The sequence below is a fragment of the Amia ocellicauda genome, chromosome 22 (genome assembly GCF_036373705.1).
Source record: "Amia ocellicauda isolate fAmiCal2 chromosome 22, fAmiCal2.hap1, whole genome shotgun sequence".
NCBI lineage: Eukaryota > Metazoa > Chordata > Actinopteri > Amiiformes > Amiidae > Amia > Amia ocellicauda.
The window spans coordinates 8,325,971-8,346,656 of NC_089871.1; the positions used below are offsets into that span (position 1 = coordinate 8,325,971).

The window sequence follows — 20,686 nt, forward strand, 5'->3', positions numbered from 1 at the left end:
ACATTGCTCTGACTCAAAAATACTTGTGAACCCCCACATTTATGATATCGATGAGGTGATCCGAGTGCGATCTTCATTTTCACCGATTTCTTCAGCCGGTACAGTGACTGTGATTTCTGTTGTTTTGCCAGTGCGATTCACAGTAGTACTGTGTCTGGCTTTCTCTCTTCGCCGGCTTGCCAACTGGCTCGACACGGCTTTGTTGAGAGTTGGATGTTCTGACGTTAATGAATAAACACCGTATGCCTGGTGGTAGAGACAGTGCCCGGCCATCCTTAATGGCAGATCGTTCAGTGTGACAATCCGTGTCAGTTTAAATGCTGTAACTGTTCTCCACTTCCTTTTGCTCTGTCTGTCTGGTGTCATGTTGTTATTTTTTGTTGAGAACTGAATCTGAGAATTCTGCATTTAAAGTTGCCTCTTAAATGCTTCTGGCTCTGATTGCACCAGTAGTTTTCAAGTTGTATTTCTTTCTCTAATGCCTGAGGTCTGACTTTGCCAGCCCTGAGATAGTTGTTGTCAGGTTATGTTTTTGTGTGTGATCTGTGGAGAACACATTGCACAGACACACTACAGAGATTACCAGGGGCCTCTCCCTTAATTTACCTTGCAACTCAGACTCTTGTTGTTATGAAAGGAACGATCTCCATTTAAAAAGCAAACAAAGGATCTGGGCTGCCTGGTGCCTAGTGCCCATGTGCTCTTGTTTACATCCTGCTGTTTGCAGGTGATGTCATCCCTGGGTGACATCATACCCGTGCCGATTGAGCTGCTGCCCACTGCCAGAGCTCTGGAGGGGAGAGCGTGGGATAGGCGGTGAGAGACAGCTTTCAGGACTGCACATCTATCTGCTCTCCTCTCTCCCTCCCTCCCTCCCTCTCCCTCTCTCTCTCTCAATACATCATACACACGCACACACACGCAGAGAGCTCAGTGCAAACAGAAAGGCACACACAGACCTGCCGATCAATAAGTCTCAGTCAGCAGAGAGAACCACCAGCTCAATCGCCCCGAGATCACGTCCTTGCGGGCCGTTGTCAAAATGCACCACCTGGTACCCGGCAGCAGGTTTCTAAATCTCCACAAGGGTAAGTATGTGTGTCTACGATTACCATAGATTGCAGAGTCTGGCCTTTTTACATCTGCATACAGAAGTACCTGTAATGATTTAAAACTGGGAAGTTAACGGCTGCAAATGAGACCTAGAACACAGGTGATTTTTCTTGAGATATTGTACAGTTGTGCTTTCCCCATTTAGAAACTTGTGTGGGTAATGTCTCTGAAAACGCACATTGCTAAATTAATCGTGGAAGCGCGGCTTTCCAGAATTACCCTGGTACACGTTTGTGAGGCTGGCTGTGTTACAGGGGAGCACTTTCCTCTCCATTGCAATGCACAGTGGAGTTCGGCTGTCATCGCAACATGGAATCTAGGCCTCCTAATTAAGAAAGTGTAACCCATTTGCACAGACAAAGGCAGCACATTTAGAAAGGCGCTTTCCCAGTGGAATGTGAAAAGGAGTCCATCGATCGCACCCGGTGACGGAGGCAATGTGGGAACTAGTTTTAAGACCTGACGTGAGACTGAGTATTCCTCTGAAGCCCAGCTGAAATAACAGTTATAAACAAGTGCCGACTGATCGAGCAGAGAAGCACAAGACTCTCAAACCAGGCCGGCCAGCCACAGTACTTCTTTACACATTATTGTGCGACTGCAGCTTATAGTGGCTGCAACATGTAGGTCAACTATAACTTCCCGTCATATACACTTCGTAATCTTTATCCTTGCATTGAATCTCTAATCAATGTTATATATATCCAGTCCTTTGTCTTTGGTTTAAAAAAGCACCTACGGCTCGGGCACGCACTCACACAGAATCAAATTGGCTTGGCATTTTTAAGTCGGGTGGAATTTTCTGAGTAGTCGTCGGATTGGGGTTTTATATACGCGCTAAGTGGCTCAGTGCAGAAATGCTAAACTGTACTGACTAGACCACTCCCCCCTTACACACTAAAAGCATGCATTCACACAGCCACCCAAACACGCTTACACACACCATCGCCAATAAGCAGCTTAGCACCGCGACTGCGGGAGGCCTGCAACATCTGCACGGCCCTGTTGTCTCTCTGAAGCGGTTGTCTTTCTCCGAGCCAGAAAGAGACAGAGGCGAACAAAAACAAATTATGTTATCTGCTCCCTTCTTTTAAAAATAAATAAATAGACTGTTTTCCCATCTTGTTAGAATTCCAAAATATTACTTACAGGGTCAGACTTTGGCCAAAATGAAAACAAATGCGTACTTTAGCCAGAACCCAAAGAAAAAAACGTCTTATTTATGGGGTTGTTAATATTTTCTCTTGTGCTACTTCCTGTCTGGCCATTGTGTGTGTGTGCCTCCTCCTTCACGGTAGTTTACAACTCTAGCATGCACACGCGGTACCGGACATGTATGGCAGTGGTTTCAAGACCTTGCCAACCTCACAGGTCTCCTGTCTTCTTGTATGTGACCCCTATTGAGGTCTTTTGCTGCCATGCTGTCATAGGGAGTGTTTCTCCAGCCATATTCCTAATGTTTGTTTTGGTCTTCCATTTTGTTTTCTTCTTCCATGAATTGTGCACGAATCTCCCGTCGGACCTCTGTCTGTCTGGATGGCTGATCTTCCCTTCTCTCTCCTGACTGCGGACCCTGGACTTCCTGCAGACGACGAGGTAGGATGCTGCGATTTCTGTCTTCCATAACTTTGGAAGTAGATGTGAACTGGATTGGAGCTCCGCTGTGCTGTGCCAAAGTGTCGGCACAAATTTAATAAGAACTGGGCTTAACATGTGTGTGGTTGTGCTTACAGACAAAATAGTTCCCTCTTCAATGTAGACGTAGACGTAGCTTGGCCTGGTTTTGGTGTGTGAGTTTGTGTCCATCTCTTGAAAAGGGAGAACTGGTCTGCTGGGTGACTGGAAGTACTATATTATTGTTCACACAAGAAGCCATTTCATTGTTGCAGTGAAGTTGAGTTTCTGATGCAGTGCCTGTGTGCTAGGAAAGAAACTAAAGAAAATAAAAAATCGTCTTAAGCTGAGAGACAACAGTACTTCTTGTAACAAGTTTCAGTTTTCCACACTTCTTCCCTCTCCACTGGCACCCACACATGAGCCCCTGTGTGCTACAGGACCTTGTTTTTATAATTATGGAAGAGCTTAATTGGCACAAACTGCCGAGCGGAGAAACCAGACAGGCTGAGTGCCAGTCTTATGATGTCTGATCCACCTCGATGGCACAATCTTTGAATTACTTTAACAAGCAATGGTGCTTTCAAAATCATTTGGTGACTCTTTGCTTGTCACCCTGAGTGGTGTCGGTTTGTGGCAGTCCAGTGTGAAGCTGCATTTGCCACACGGTGAGCTAAACTGAAGGGAAATGGTTGCATTCAACTGGTGTGATTGTAAAAGAACTTGAACACATGGAAGTCCAGCTGAATGATTTATTGTATTTATTTTATAAGCAACTTAGCCTTGGGGTTGAATAGGCCCAGCATTGCTCTTTTCCGCTGTCAAGCTGGTTTCTGACAGTTTAATTTTGTACATTAGAGTCGTAAAACCTGTTGCACCAAGCATACAGTAACTTCTGTGATTATGTAACCATGCTGATTGTCTATATAGGCCCTTAGGGTTGTGTCTTAGGTAATAAAGAGCGTCCAAATCTTCCAGGTCACCCTCCTCAGGATTTCAAATCCAGTCCTCGGCAGCAAGGTCATCTGGAGCTGCTGCTTCTCAAAGTCCAGTAGAGAGACATCTGGGTGTTTGACTTCCTGTCACTAACATGCGACGCCGGTCCCTCTCACCTCTGTGTCAAACCCACATGCACTTGTGTGTGGCTCTCTAAAATAAATGGGACAGCAGCTGTGTTTCAAGTTAAGGTTTTGCTTCCAAACGTAAGAGACAAACATTTAATTGAGTCAAGAGGCCTGTCTGCATGGATGTGACAAGACCACATATGGTGCGAATCAATGTTGACCCTGCACTTGCTTTTGTTCTTGGAATATTTGCTGTAGTTTACATGGAGGAAAGAAACTAAGAAGCAAATACAATCATATCATGGATCTGAGAAATAGCGACTTTCGTCTAAAAAATCGAACTAGAATCCTAGTTACTGGGGGATGCCGTGGCAGCTATGCTTACTTCGACTCTGTGTCACCGGTTGGGCTTTGCAGATCAAGACCAAAAGTTATAGCCAAGTTTGGACCTTCACTGCACATTGGAGGAAAATCCCAACACATTGCTTGAATGAGGCTCTCCTGGGTCGATACAAGAGGCCTCTGACAAACAAAGCTGTGCCAAGGGACAACTGGAATTTGCCTGTGGCGGAGGGGTTCAAGACTACATTTAATCCAGGCCTCAAACCAAAGGCTGCTTGTGCCTAAATAAGGTGAATATAGTTGAATACAGATCCTGGTTTCTGCAGCAACGTCCATGTAGAGAAATTCACTGCAGCTCTTTACAGTTCCCGACCTGTACTGTCTCTGTGGCTCTCACTTTATTTCTACTCATTTTATCAAAGCATCTAATTTGCCTCGGTCTCCCCCCCTGCCTGCTCCATTTCCCCAAAACAACTTAATCTCATCCGACTGGGTGACGGAGAGCGGGGTGGAGCGCTGGTGTGGGTTTTCTTTCCATTTCATTAAAATATTAAAGCGGGAGTTGCACGCGGAGATGCCGGAGGGATGTGATGTCACGGCGTGGGGCTGTATGTGCTCGGACCGCTTGAGCTGGGAGAGGAGCGCTGCTCTGCCCACGGAAATTCACACTGTCAGTGCGGATTACGCTCAGCCCTGGCGCTTCCCACCACTGAAGTGGAGGGATGAAAGAAAAGAGAAAATAGCTGGAAGCTCCACGGAGGTTTTAGTTAACCCAAAATTAGATTTCCCGCCCAAGTCAAGCTGGCAATTTGGTGATTCCCAGAGTCCTGCTACAGCTGCAGTTTGTCAGCCCCTGCTCTGCAAGGCTGTCCCGTAGAGGAAATCTCACACGCCCCACCTCTGTTGTGATTTTATATGATTATAGGATATACTGATCAGGCAAACGACTGCAAAGATGGTTAGTAGCTAATTTAAGATGCCCCAGTGTGTGGTGGGAAAGAGGTGGCTTTGATTTTAGGCTACTGTAGCCCAAAGTAACTTCCTGGTGCCTGAAGGTACCATCCAGTAGTGCTGTCTGTACTGGAGTCCTGGTGGCTGCTGGGAAAGAGCTGCCATGTCTCAGATGCCCCAGGGTACTTCTGAATGACATTTGTTACCAACCTACTGAGCGAGTAACTTCTAGCTGCACATGAAGAAACTTGCACGTTTGCACCAATAATAATAAATGACAGAAACTACAGTTTTTGTTCTCTGAAGGTGTGAGCTTGTTTGTTCATTCATTCTGGACTTCTGTTATGGTTGTATTTTATATTTTTGGCAAATGGGCAGGTCGGAATAGCACAGGGTGTGGGGACGCTCTCTCTGGTTGGACGTGCTGTGTTCGTGTAAACTGTTGAGCAGTGGAATAGCTGACACTGAGTTATTTTGTTTTATCTAGTAAAATGTTACGAATGTATGTAATATACATACATCTCGGCTGATTCTTGATTTTGTAAATCCGTTGTTGTTTTTTTCTCCCACAGTATCGGGGCATTGAACTTCTCAGAATATTTCTCTTAAGAGGAGAACTGCACTGCCGTTTCTCTTTGTGTTGTGAGATTTACTGATGCAAGTGGAGCCTTGCCCATTTTTTTTTTTTTTTTTTTTTCCTTTTCTGATGTAAGTCTTTCCATTTCTTCTGCTCTGAGCGAGTCAGCAGGTCTGTGAAAACCCACAGAAGAAAGTACTCTAGCGGCACAAGGTGCTATGCTAAACCCAACACCTGCGGCACATATTTAAGATGTATGGGATGGTTGCTGCATGCTTTCTTTGTTTATTTTTATCTCTGCAGAGCACTGAGCCATTGTCAAACTGTCTTCACCTACAAACATTAACCTAAAATAAAAATCTTGTCTGTCTTGAGCTCAAACCTGCTCGTCTCCTTTCTGCTGTCACCTGCCATGCCTGTGACTGAAGGGGTTTGGGTATCGGGATGGAGAAGCTCTTATTTTATGATGCTGGCCTAGTGTTGAAATGAGCCTCCCGGCCGGCCCACCCTGCAGAGGCTCAGACGGGGATTATTGGGCCCTGTAAATAGGCTCCTGGGGTTGTGGGTAATGAGAAGTGACAGTAATGATCGCCTCACGTTGTTCTCAGCCAGTAGCAGTTAACCCTTCCTGGGACAGACATGTCGCTCTGTGTGATGCATGGACCTGTCTTCGCTTTTCTTTGCTCTTTAAACTATAGTGCTGCTAGACTTTTGTTTGTTTCTGTTGGATGTTTAAGATAAATTTCACAAGAAATATATATATTGAATGCATTGTAGGTGATTATTTTGTATCCTTGTATGATGTTTTCAAAGTTTGTAACCCTAATCCAATAAAACTGCTTCAGTGGCTTTAAAGCATCTAGGCTCATGTTGGACAAGAAAACAAAGCACTTTGTTAACTCGGTCTTCTTCTGAAACTTCTCTGGTTATGATACATGACTCCGTAGCAAATAAAGGAGGGTAATCGTGCCACTCATTCCAGAAGACCAAGCATTTCAGGCATTTCTCTGCCTGAATTGTCCTCAGGGGGTCGCATCAGTTACTCCACGTCTGATGTGATCGTTTCAGCAGGTCTGAGCCCTTTTAGGGGGGAAAACGCATACAATGTATAAATATTATTATTACTATTACAATGGTAACAATGAAATAAATGCATGTAAAACAAAATGCATCTTGGCTTGTCCTCGGTCTGTGTTTCGCATTCCCTGGGATTGTGAAGGACTGACCTGGAAATGCCTGCAGCCCCCTCAGCGAGCATCCTTGCCAAACGCCCATTAGCAGCGCAGCCTCTATTAATATCCCTCTCTCTGTTTCTCATGGCCCCCTGCGATCCCCAGGGCCGTGCAACATGGCACCGGGTGCAGAGCTACCCAGACCGCCCAGCGCTGCGGCCTGTGTGCGAATCCACCGCGAACCTCGTCCACATTTCTGTTGCGGTTATGTCATAAGCCTTAATTTTTCAAAGTTTATTTCAAGACTTCCACTCCCCCCTCTTCTCCCTGAAAGCCAGTCAGTCTATTAGAAGAACATTATCACTGTGCTTCATTGCTGTTCTTCATTGCTGGGTCTCAGCCATGTCCGTGTCATCACTTGGCGCTTGGTTTCCGATGCCGTCGTGCAGGTGTTGTTTCTTTGTCCAGAAACAAAACCGCAGCCCGGCATGCACAATGGGGCGAGGGGTGTGTTATACTGCAGACTGATTCACTAACACTAATTCCTTGCAACTCCACACCACAGTCCTGTTAATCTGCCATCAAATGACAGCTGGGATTTAATTACAATTTGCAGCATGTTTAAGCCGACTTCCCGGCAGCTTTTGCCGAAGGCACACAGACAAGTTTTACCCCACGGAATAGGTAACCTTGTAACATGTAGTGGAAACCTATATATGTATAAAATGAAGAACTGTTAATCCTTTGTTGACCTCACTGGGTGTTGAAGGAGCCTGTTGACAGCTTTGAATGCTGTCTTCAAAAACTGGGGGGTCACCTTTCAGTGGTGCTGAATGAGGGGACAGCTCTGGACCGAGACGCTGGGCTGAGCGCTCCGGCAGCTGTGTGCTCCGGCAACACCGCAGCTGTATCTTAAACCTTTCCAGATGTGAGAGGAGGAAATGCCAGGCAGACTAGACTGGCACCTTGCCTTGGCCTTGCCAGGTCTGCAGACATGGAAACTGGCAGGATAGGCGGGGGGGTGCCAGGCGGAGAAGGGCATCTAGGTATTACAAGGGTGTGCTAGGGTGCCTGTTCATAGCCAGGGCATTCATGAAGGGTTAACTGACATAAGTGTGGGATTGTGTCCAGGATAAACGGGGACAGTTAAGGAAGTCATTCTGCAGGCGTGTGCCATTGCCGTGTGCTGAAAGGAGGGGTACATCAATCATAGAGAGGGGCTGCAGGGTTTGTGTTCAACTTAGATTCAATATTTACAGTTCAGCAGGTGTTTAATTTCTATAAGTACATACCTGGAGTGATTAAGCTCTCCAATACTGTTACATTCCACATACTTGAGATGCATATCATTGCAAGGTATGCATTCTCTATCTGCACACATTGTTCCTGATGTCATGATGAATGTAGATGGGAGTGTCAGGCTTTCACTCGAGGTGTGTCACTTTCTCCGACAGTCTGCAGAGACGGGTCACGTTGAGCGATTAGTGCTTCGGGTTTCGACTGCTCCTTCCCTGCCCCTCTGACTGCAGGAGGCGAGTCGCTGCAGTCCTGTGGTCTCCAGGTGTTGGACAGACCAGGTTGTTTCTGCTTCCACATTGCTGATGCTTATTAACATAAACCAGGTTCTGCTTTTTTGTTTTGGTGGGTTTGTTGTTGTTTTTCTATTTTTATGTTCAGTAATTAAAAGATCCAAAAGCCTTTCTGGCCAAGAAGTACTTGTTTTTTTCAACCTTAGACTATAAAAATACCTTTTGTTTCTAATTATAGCTTGGCTGTATTCTCATATAGTGTGGACTGGTAGAAAGCAGACATCTCATTCATAGTTTGAACAGTTGTGTTAACTGTACCTTGTCTTGGCCCATCATTAGGAAATCTGTATTCAGGTAGGATGGTAGTGTATTACTGCAGGAGACAGGTCTTCCACTGAACACAAGAGGTCTAACCGGATTTGGCTACAAACCACCCTTATCCCGAATGCCAATTCATTTTATAAGGGGGGAAAAAAATGCACAGAGTAGTATTTTTTGTTAATTGTATAGAGTATGAACTGCTCTTGTTGCTGGTGGATTCCCTAGAGCAACCCTCACACCCAATGGCTCTGTGGACACAATTTGTGTTTGCCCTGCATAATGTATAGCCACATATTTGCAAGGAATGCAGAACAGGAGTACTTGCACTGGCAGAGGTGATAAATGTTGTTGTTTTTTCCAGCCCATTAATGTAAAACAGAAGACACGTGCGCCTCTCTCTGTCTAGACCTCTGATTCAGAAGAACAGACAGCTGTTTGGCTTTATTACAGCAGAGCACTCCGTCCAGTCCAGCGATGAAGCACTGTCTTCCTTTATCAGAGTATTTATCGCGATCGCTGCCATGGCCTTCTTCTTAGGAGCTTAGGGTTTCTAGTACAATATTTTATTTTAAGATGTGTCATATAAATAAGCCCAAGTCCTTTCTAATCTAACAGGCTGTTACTCAATTGTTTTCCTCTTTTGCCAATACTTGTGCCCACCGTTTGATCCCACTGCTACCGCCAACATGTGTCCAGTAAGCAGAGCAGATCCACATCCTGCTGTATCAACATCTGGTCAGATCTTCCTTTCACTCAATGAAATTCAGCCCAGTCCACTTGGAGAGTGTACAGTAGGGGCTGCAGGGATATATTTATCAACATTCATGACAATTTTGTGCTATTAAATGCAAATTCAAATGTTTGTTTTTATCTTTACTTTTTCTTAGAACTAGCAAATAAAGATGTGAAAAAGAATGCAAATTAATAAATATAATGGATTTCAAGAGCCATGCAGGTTGGGGATCACTTGTTTTGTGCTATTAAAGGTCTGCATCCCACCAGAGTTGCTGATGCTATTTGAAACTGTAAAGGCTACAAATAATCTGGGCAAATCTGAAAACACACTGCCAAATTAGAGCACCCAGAGGCAGAGTACATATTGTTAATCAGCAAGAAAGCTTTACAATCCGTTGTTGCACGTAAGCCTCTCAAATCCCATGTAGTCAAGAATCTAATTCGAAGAGCAGTTCAACTTAATCGCAACCCTCCCCCACCCCAAATTGCACACAGTAACACACACCAGACCCCCCACCTTACAGGCATTAGAAAATGGAAAAGGAACATCTCACACACACATAGGTATCAGATTTGTGGAGTTTGTGCTGCTATGTCAATGCAAATATTTGTTACAAATCATTATACACACATTGACAGCTCAAATGGCTCTATTATGATGTGTGTTTAGAAAATACTAGCAGCTTCCACTAAGCTAGAATTAATACAGTTCAATTCCACAGCAGACTATTGGTATATATTTTTCCCAAGTATTCAGTCACAGTCAGAGACATCCTTTTTACGGTACATGCAGATACAGATCTGTGTGTGGTGTATGTGTGTGTGTGTTTGTATACAACGCCTCGAAAGAATCTGGATAAACATAAATCTATTTCCTGGAAAAATTATCAGACGACAAATGAAAGCTGAGGGCTACACATCTTTTGCAGGCTTGCAGGAATTCACGAGAGGCTTGTGTGGTTTGACACTGCATTCTTCGTTTGCTCTGCCTCTCCCTTTGTGATGAAATTGCGATTGTTCTGACGGTCAATCCTGACATTTTCAGATGCGGCCAATGTTACACAGATGAGGAATTTTTCCGCTCGATTGGGGGGAGGCAGAAAATAGATACTTTTAACGTGGCTGGACTTCATTATTGAGCGGGTTCACACTGTGTTTGAGCGCCGCACTGCAGGGTTTTGTGGGGCTAATCCTATCCAGGGAGATGTACAATGGTTACAATTACAATATATCCCATTATTGAACCCAGAGCCCTTACCACAACTCCACACTGCTGCCCTCGATTCATCCTATTATTTAGTTTTTAAATCTGACTTTTGAAACTCTTCATTTCTTTCCTGTGTCGCTCTGTGTTGTGTGGATGTGTTCTTTCCAAACATGCATTTCAACGCCTCGCCAAATGTTGTTCTTTGCATTCTTTGATCATCCGAACGCGGCATCTCTCGTAAGTGTGAGTCGTGTTTGGCTGCTCTGAATCAGATTAAAGGAGTAGCCTAGATAAAAGCAAACTCTTGTAGTACAGCATTTTACTGTTACTCTGTGGCAAAGCTTTTCATTCCCAGTTTTCTGCATTAGATTAAAATGCAGCTACTGTTACACCTGTTAACCTTGTTTAGTATCACCCAGCGGCTCGGCTCAAAGCTCTTACAGCTGCCCACAACAAATGGCACGGGCTGCTCTGAACGCTGAAGGACGGGCTGTTCTGAACACTTTAAAGTTTGAATGTAACCCTGGGAGCAAGAGCAGTGGCCTGAACGCGGTGGCAGTGGCCTAAGCTACATCAGGAGGTTTGGCTTAATAAATAAATTATGAATACTTTTTTCTTTTCCAAAAACAAATCGCTCCCTGAGGAACAATAGTCTGGGTTCTGATTCATAATATTGGAGTCGGCAACGCTGTGATTAAGGCTTTTTGGCCGAAATGTTATTGAATGTTTTACAGACCTCGGCTCTTTGCAGAACCGCTTTTCTTTCTCCTCAGCAAATGATTGGGTGGTTTTGTGTTTTTCCAGGGAAATCTCAAATGAAGGTTCTTCCAGCCCAGCTATAAATAATGGGCAGTGTTTTTTATCGCAGGCGGCCGGTTTGTGGGAGGAAGACGCTTACAGAAAGCTATTTAGATTGAGCTGACCCTGGCCTGATAATTTTCTCATTATGCTATAAAAACTAGACCTCTGCGCAAGAGTTGAAAGTTTGCTTTTAGTCAACAGAAAAAAAGACTGTGGACGGAGCGCAAACATTAAAAAAACACCAGTCAGGAAAACAAACTATGTAAATTACATCTACTTTGCAGTGGCAGCCAATCTCTATACCAGCCAGCAAACCCAGCTCGCCTCTATTTAAAGAGCGTCTCGATGAAGTGTGTGAGCCGCCAGCCCCGCTGTAGCTAGAAAATATCTTCACATCTGCCCCCAGTTCTTCCGAAGCCTTTGTAAATACTAAAAATAACAACAAACAGCCAATTGACTGAGAGTTTGAGTAATTCTCCTAGGTTTCTTGAGCGGTAGGAATTAAGCCCAAGTGATCCCCCGAGGAGCACTTGGCCGAGGCCTGGGTGGGATCGGCACACGCAGGCAAGGTGGAGGCAACAGTGGGGTTTGGGGTTTGGGAGGAAAAGACCCGTTGGCATAGGCGACAAGTGGCATGACAAATGGCCCCGAGAGGAGTCTAGTATTGGATGGCAGGGAGTCTCGTTCCCCCGTTCTGAACCCAGGTGAAGGCGAGAACTGGGGGGCTGGGCCCAGGGAGCATCCTGGCCGCGGTCACATCTGGATCTGATTCCGCAGTCGGCAGTGTGGTCTTGTTTTCCTCTGCGCTCCTTGGCCGCTGTGAGCCGCGGGAGCCAGGGGTTTGTGGGACGTTTCTGCTCACGTCTCGCCTATAAATAGCCGCAGCCTGAGAATGCAAACTGAGGTCAGGCGCGAGATTCCTGTTCCCCCGTTCCAGCAGAAGGCAAGAAAATAGAACAAGAAAAAACACTGACCTCATGTTTTGTTTTTGTTCGTTTTCAAGAATCGCTGTCAAATACCATGAGTTAAGGATCGCTTTTACTGACTTCTCCTGCGCTGGTGTCTTTCGTTTTTCTGAATGTTCTTCTTGCGGTCTTGTTTCAGTACTATTTTATTGCCATTCAGTGTTGTGCATTTTGTGATCAGTTGGAAGGCAGTGACACACAATATTGGAGAAATCACGGTTCTGGTAGGCAGGTCGGCAGTGGGGTCAGGGCGGCGTTGCTTATTGACTGGCTTCTGAGAGACCAACCTCTGTGGAAAGGTTTAGCCTTCATTAATTTATTCTAATGTAAAGAAGCGTGCTAGTCATCAGAGAAACCTATCTGGTTAGCACTCCGATCACCCTGAAGCAGCTTCTCCTGCCAGCAGGTGTCCTCTCTGCCCTCCCACTGACCCGGGTGTTATAATGCGTTTCTAATCTGGTCACAACAACTCGGGGGGATGGCGCCACTTTCTCTTGAGCCCGCATGTTGAGCTGCATCTTTACCTCTTCTGCCAGGGTTTGATGCCTGGGCATCTTTAGTGTTAACACCGCAATGCTGATGTGAGCAGCGTAGCGGTGTGCAATGGCTGAAGTGTACAGCGGCCTCCACTGATGACGGTCAGCTTGTCATCACAGCTCTCCCTGTATGACTTCAGATTATAGTTTGTTGCCACTGCCCGGCCAGAGTTACAGCTTTGGTTTGCTGTGTTGTTTTGTGTCACATTATCATAACAACCTTGTGGATTTTAACCCAACAAATATGTTTGTTTTGCCTCAAATAATTAAAGCCAGTCAAAGCATCAAGATGGAATAGAAACATTTTGTTTGATGTCCCTATGGCCTCTTTGTCAAACCATTTTGAGAAACTGACTGGGTATTGTTTGTAGTTCAACGACACTGACACTAAATGTTACGTTTTTGCGGATCTTGTTGCTTTTCCTGTTTTGCTTGGTTTGTCTAACAAACACTTATATTGTTTTCCCATGTATCTTTTCACAACCCTGACATAAAACAGCACTACATAAGAAAACTAGACTAGCGTTGTTGACTTGTCACAAACTGGAGGAGAAACATTCCCCCATCCATCGAGTGCACAGTTTCCTGCAGGAGTCCCTGTTTGTGCCAAATCTGTATTATAACTGTGTTTCTTAATGGACGGTATGTTCTCCCGGAGGATTGAGCTGATTTACCCAGAGTCCACAGTGACAGTGTGCATCAAACGGGGTGACGCCAGCTACCGTGTTGATAATGCGAGAAGTGTGTTCGCTGTCCTGGGGTTGTCCAGTGTGTAGCTGGTATAGTGACTGCCGGAGGTATTTGCTGTCCTTCAGAGACACAAAATAAACGGACAACGCTACACACAGCCAAAGACTCCAGTTTCATCAATAGCATCTGAAACTTGGTTTTGTTTTTACTATTCCATGCTTTGTACTGTTCTTGCATAATCACATAACATCTTTAGAGCTTCTGTTACAATACTGTTATACTGATTTTCATTGTATTCTGGCAGCAGCACCATTGTGAAATTTGATTCTGAAGATCTTTGCATGTTTTTTGTTTGTGATGGCACACTGAACGTATACATAATTTTATCATCTTTTAAAATAACTAAAAAAGAATGCCTCTCATTTTCCCCATCTATTTGTATTTTGTTTTGCTTTTTGCCGACACAGTACCATCCACCATCTTTGATGAATAATCCCATGAGAATACCTATATGGATGTAATGTATACTAGTCATTGTGGAGTCATATAGGAATAACTTGTTTTGTTTAAAGGATTATTCCATCAATTTATAAAGCCCCTATTCTTTTTTTGTAGCAAAGGTTTGTAGCAAAGATATTAGTGCGTGCTTTGGTATTCACATCCCTGGCTATTAAGGCAAATTAAACCAGACTGACCATTGCTCGATTCGTCACTTGCATGGTCTGTGTGTGGGTTGTGTAAACGGTTGTCCGCTGGAAGTTGTGCAGCCAAGTGAAAGGCACTATGACAGTCTTGCCCGTGGTGAGGCAGGGCTTTAAAGTATCCCCTCTGATAGATGAGCTCATGCTTTGAAGAAGGGGGATTGTGATGCTACTTGATCAAAATTGTTCTTTGATGTGCAAACGTTTTAGGCAGGTGTGAAAAAATGCTGTAAAAATAAGTGCATTCAAAAATAGACATGTCAATAGATTATATTTATTAATTAACAAAATGCAAAGTGAGTGAACAGAACAAAAATTTGGTGTGACCACCCTTTGCATCAATTCTTCTAGGTACACTTGCACAAAGTCAGGGATTTTGTAGGCATATAGTCAGGTGTATGATTAAACAATTATACCAAACAGGTGATAATGATCATCAGTTCAGTATGTAGGTTGAAACACAGTTAACTGAAACAGAAACAGCTGTGCAGGAGTAATAAAACTGGGTGAGGAACAGCCAAACTCAGCTAATAACGTGAGTTTACGGTCAAAAGTCATACACCATGGCAAGACTGAGCACAGCAACACGACGCAAGGTAGTTATACTGCATTAGCAAGGTCTCTCCCAGGCAGACATTTCGAGGCAGACAGGGGTTTCCAGATGTGCTGTCCAAGCTCTTTTGAAGAAGCACAAAGAAACGGGCAACATTGAGGAGCGTAGACGCAGTGGTCGTCCAAGGAAACTTACTGCAGCAGATGAAAGACGCATCATGCTTGCTTCCCTTCGCAATCGGAAGATGTCCAGCAGTGCCATCAGCTCAGAATTGGCAGAAAACAGTGGGACCCTGGTACACCATCTACTGTCCGGAGAAGTCTGGTCAGTGACTTCATGGTCAGAAGTCAGAAGTCAGAAGTGACTTCATGGTAGACTTGCAGCCAAAAAGCCATACCTCCGACGTGGCAACAAGGCCAAGCGACTCAACTATGCATGAAAACACAGGAACTGGGCTGCAGAAAAATGGCAGCAGGTGCTCTGGACTGATGAGTCAAAATTTGAAATATTTGGCTGTAGCAGAAGGCAGTTTGTTGGCCGAAGGGCTGGAGAGCAGTTCACAAATGAGTGTCTGCAGGCAACAGTGAAGCATGGCGGAGGTTCCTTGCAAGTTTGGGGCTGCGTTTCTGCAAGTGGAGTTGGGGATTTGTTCAGAATGAATGGTCTCCTCAATGCTGAGAAGTACAGGCAGATACTTATCCATCATGCAATACCATCAGGGAGGCATCTGATTTTCCCCAAATTTATTCTGCAGCATGACAATGACCCAAAACATACAGAACTATCTTAAAGAAGCAACAAGGAGTCCTGGAAGTGATGGTATGGCCCCCACAGAGCCCTGATCTCAACATCGAGTCTGTCTGGGATTACATGAAGAGAGAGAAGCAACTGAGGCTGCCCAAATCCACAGTAGAACTGTGGTTAGTTCTCCAAGATGTTTGGGCCAACCTACCTGCCGAGTTCCTTCAAAAATTGTGTGCAAGTGTAACTAGAAGAACTGATGCTGTTTTGAAGGCAAAGGGTGGTCACACCAAATACTTTGATGTAGATTTTTCTGTTCACTCACTTTGCATTTTGTTAATTTATAAATATAATCTATTGACATGTCTATTTTTGAAAGCATTCTTACTTTTAGCATTTTTTCACACCCGCCTAAAACTTTTGCACACTACTGTTGAAGTGTGTGTATCTGGCTGGAGAAGCTCACAAAAAGAGCAAGTCCTCCTGCTGGTTGGCTTGCTCAGATGTAGCTGAGGATTTTGTGGTTTTGTTTTGTTTTTGGTCATTTGTTTTTTAGAGAATTCAATTAATTTTCCTTTCATATATTTATATATTTTATATTTCCTCTGTGACAGAGGGATTTACAAGGTCCTGTCAGATATATTACCTCGATTCAATTAGCAATAGTGAAGCAGACAGCTGCTACCTGCGTCTGGGCCTGACCGCTGCTCCCATCACCGAGGTAAAGGTAACGTGGCTTCACTGGGGTCCCGAATGAAGGCTGCTCTGACATTTAAAGGAGCCGAAGGGAAAACATGTCGGGGAAAGTGTGTTTTAGTTGTGTTCAATGTGGTTTACTTTTATTGCCGCTCAAGTGTCAGTAGCCTTTGTGTCCGGCGCTATGGAGGATTGGTGTTAGAATTGGGGCATTGAGGTTTTGTTTTGTTTTGTTTATCCCCCACTTCTCCCAAAAGGAAGTTCCTCAGCTGTTACACTCTCTGTTCGATATAGGCCATCGCTCTGGCCTTTGTGTTTTCACTGAGTTTGTTGTACCTCCTGTCAAGTTCCCACGGATTTGGCAATGCCCAGGACCGGCCCGGTGGCATGGGGGATGCGACCCACTTCTGAGGGAAGTTTTTGGCTTTTGATCATTTTTCTTTTTCTTTTTTCCATCGTGTGTTCATAATCAGTGTTGCCATGGCTACAGCTACAGACTTGGCCAACTTTCTGCTTGTTGTAGATGAGAATAATTCATTGTGAAAGTTTATTTTTTCCTCTTGGAGGCTGGGGGGGATGGGATCCGCAGAGGGCCACAGGGGTTGGTCCTGAAGGTGCCCTGTGTCTTAATGTGGGATTTTGCCAACGACAAAAAACAGCATTTAGACATCTGGGTTCTGGAGTTTTCTGACGTGGGTTTGTAAGCTTTTGGAGCGTGCAACTTTTATCATTTGTGCTCTCCCAGTTTGGAATAATCTATTTATTAACTGGGATTGTGGCTGCAACACCTTATTTTAGGAAGAGAGAGAGGGAACCCGAATACTGTTGACCTTTTGAAATGCCAACACCGGTTTGGAGAGGGAGGGAAGAGCACAGGGAGATGGCGGGCAGAAGAGAAGGCAGGACTGTCCTGTGCCGGCTGACCTGCTACCGGTGCGCTGTGTGCAGCAGCTGGTTTAGGCCGCTGGGGGCTGGAGTGAGCTGCTAACAGCATTATCTCCCTTTTGACCCAGAAGGTGCAGCCAGTACCCAGAAAGGAAGATTTTCTTGTGGCATTACAAAACACACTAAGGTATTTGTTTGCTATTTCTGATGCGTCCGCTGAAAAGACGCCCTTGCCTGCAGCAGAGTTTGGTCTTGTAAAGTATTTAAAGTGTAAAAAGAGTGCATTTCCGGCCTCAACTCATGAGAAAACGGGCCCTCCCACTCTGTTTGACGTCCCACCAGGCACAGTGTGTTGTTGACTTTAGGTGGAAGCTAAACTAATTAGCAGGCTGCTTTGTCCCTGGCTGTGTGTTTAATGTCACTCTGTATGAGGTCTGGAGATTGAGAGGTCTCACAGGAGCTGCACGGTCTTCACACAACCCTTTCCTTGCTTCACTGCAGTGCACTTTCTACTACTTTATACAGGTATTAAGAAAAGTGGCAAAAAAATGCCAGTGCTGCAGACCTATTCATATACTTAAATTGGAAAAGGTGCGATTTTAAATATCCAAACCCCTGTGGAATCCCGTGGTCATTGTACAGAAATGTCAGCCTTCTTGTCAACGTCACACTGCCCCTTGGTTGCGGAGTGCGATCTGTCTGTACGTAAAAAAATTACTTTGACCCGTAAATGCAAACCTGTTATTTCCTTTTCAGCCAGTATTTTCACGTTCGGGTCACCTAAATGGTTTTGCTTGGCAATTACAGATGTGTGAGACGGCAAGTACGAGAGGCATTAGTGTCAGGCCCAGGGGCATTGTATGCATGATTAAGTATCTGTCTGCCTCAATAAACACTATTATGCCCAACTGAATGCATCCAAACAGGGACTCGCTAGCGTCCCGCTGTGGAAGTCCTAATCGGTGTGACAGCTTCTCCTGCAGATTAAATATACACTAACTGATATTGTGTTGGATAGATGTAAACGTTCCTGGAGCTTAAACCGTGTTTCTGGTTCACATGTTAAATTACATAAATCAATAAAATGACAGTCAAGTTCAAAATGTCGTGCTTTTCAAGATGTCACACTCGTTGTATTGCAGGTGAGTTCATGACACTAATTGCAGTGTAGTACTCAATATAATTAAGCCTCCCAATATAACTGAACAGTAGAGTTCATTGGCATACCTGTTTGTATCCCAGCTTCAGTTTTGAAATGTTGTTTGTATGCATATCTGGCCAAAAGGACTCGCTAAAGTTATGCTATAAAAAACTTCAACGAAAATCCTTATTAACAAAGGAGTGACTTATTTAGACTGACCGGTTAATATCACCTTGCCATTAAGATCTCCTCTGTCCCTCTCTTGGTGGGTCCCCTGACACATGATAACAATCACTGCTTTCCTCTCAGTGTCCCTTATTCTGCTGGCATTTCCTGATGTGCATTCTACTGTAGCAAGTTTTTAAATCTCTCTCTATCTCTCTGCCTCTCCCTTTCTCTATCTCTCATTCTCGCTTCCTCTGTCTCTCCCTCTCCACTACATACATCTGCCTGTTCATATTCCCAGTGCTGTTTTGTTGTATGAATCGCGAGTTGTGCGTCGCCCAGACCTCTGGCTTTAGCGGTTCACCTAAGAGAGAAAACACCGAGCCGAGTCCGAGACCAAGACTCTGAGCAGCGCCAGCCCTGCAGCATGGTAAGTGAAGCTTGGCGTCTGGCATTTCAAGTAGTGAGACACTGCCGAAAATCATAAAGCGTAGTCTACAGACTGCTGCATGAATTAAAAAGCAGCCTACGGTGTTGTGCATGGGAGAGAGAGAGAGCCAGAAACCTTTGCCACTTCAGTACGTGGTGCTGTCTGGGAGGGGGAGAGAAGGGGATGCGTCATTCCCCTGTAGCGGAGAGTGAGCAAGCCAGACAGGTAGAGGTGGAAGATTTGGAGTCTATTTTGAATGCAGAACAAGTTTGGTGCTTTGGAAATCTTCAGTCACCTTTCAACTCCGCCTGCATGTGGGTCAGAATAACGCAGATCGTATTGGCTACTGCCGTGGGTTGCAGATTGTTCTTGGCTACGGTGCTGATTTGTAAGACTGTCCACATATCTATGGTGGGCTGTGACCTATGTAATCAGTGAGCCAGCTCAGAGAGTAGGTGTAACAGCACAACTCGCACCACAGTGGGTGTTAACTGACAAATTCAGTCCATCTGATTTATAAGTGAGGCAGCAGAGCACCAGCTGATGGCAGGCAGTTGTCTGTGTCTGTGTGTTTGTGCGTCCATGTGTGTGGAAGGTTAGCAATCTCACTCCCAGGAACTGTACTGTTCAGAAGCAGTCTCTCCTCTGACTGCGAATTGTGAATGGCTGGCAGAGAGTGGGGAACTGGAAGCAACTGAACTCTACCGATCGTTTCCCCTGTGCACTTTATTGAAAGATCTCTGCAATCTCAACAGAGGCAGAAAAACTGACACAAATGTGTTCACAGTGTGCATGCTGTCTGCAGGATGTGTGTGTATATTTACTCTCTTGCAAGCACACACATGTGCACACAGACAAATGCGCATTTCATGAACACTTCAGTATATTAGCTCATATGCATGAATTCTATTCCGACATTGTATGCGATAAACGCCTCCCAAGACCATTGCCTGTTTTGCTGCACAGCCGGCACAGAATAAACCTCCTGCAATCTAAACCGGGATAACTTCACTTCTCCAGCGTTTGGTAACACAATCTCAGAGTCTCAATTAACCAAAGGCATTCCACAACCCGATGTTTGTATTTTAGACGGACGGTCCTCACAGCATGTGCTGGTGCCGTCCGCTTCGGAAACCTACTAGACTGTGAAGCCCAGGTTTGTCTGGTAGAGTACAAGAGGACCAAGTGGAAGCCAGGGAATTGGAGTCCTGGTAGACAGGTTCAGACCCATGACTGGATGAGGGTGAAACAGAGTTTTTTTTTTTTGAAAGTCTGTAAGGAACAGGAGATGTCTTTTGCTTGGAGGAAGGGAGTTGTGATAGAGGTAGAGAGAGAGTTGTGAGTGAGGGAGGGAGGGAGGGAGGGAGTGAGAGAATTATAGCAAGAAACAAGTTCAGTCCAGCCAAGCGTTTGTTTAAATTTTCTCTATTTGCACGAGGAAGCCGAGGCAGATGGAATAGACGAGGAGAGATTAGCCAGGGAAAGGAAGTGTGCAATTACCCGAGTTCACATGCATTACAATCCAGAAGCCAGGAGAACTCAATACGCCAGAGAAACACAGTTGTGAAACGTCTTGAATCACGGCAACACTGAGGGTCTGTCCTGCGGTGGTTCATGGGCTGTGATTGGACCTCACCTGGCACTCGGGTTAGAGTGAAGTCACTTGTCACCTAAGGGAAGGCTGTGGCTGATTCAAATTCATAAGGAGAATTTTCAGATGCATTCCTGATGGAATTGAAAGTTGGGTTGTTCCTCAG

The 20,686-nt window shown here is 44.9% G+C and overlaps 1 protein-coding gene across 2 annotated transcripts in view; it reads left to right on the forward strand.

The window, feature by feature from the left end:
* Positions 1 to 2,622: 2,622 nt before the first annotated feature.
* The window catches only part of LOC136718339 (septin-4), a 55,078-nt gene continuing 37,014 nt past the window's right edge, over positions 2,623 to 20,686 (forward strand). The window contains exon 1 of one of the 2 annotated variants that reach the window (XM_066696039.1): positions 2,623 to 2,709. In XM_066696039.1, coding sequence (XP_066552136.1) covers positions 2,650 to 2,709 — 60 coding nt within the window. In that variant the 5' untranslated portion in view covers positions 2,623 to 2,649. Of the gene's footprint in view, positions 2,710 to 18,804; positions 18,930 to 20,686 lie in introns of those variants that run through there. The other variant, XM_066696041.1, reaches the window with a different exon arrangement.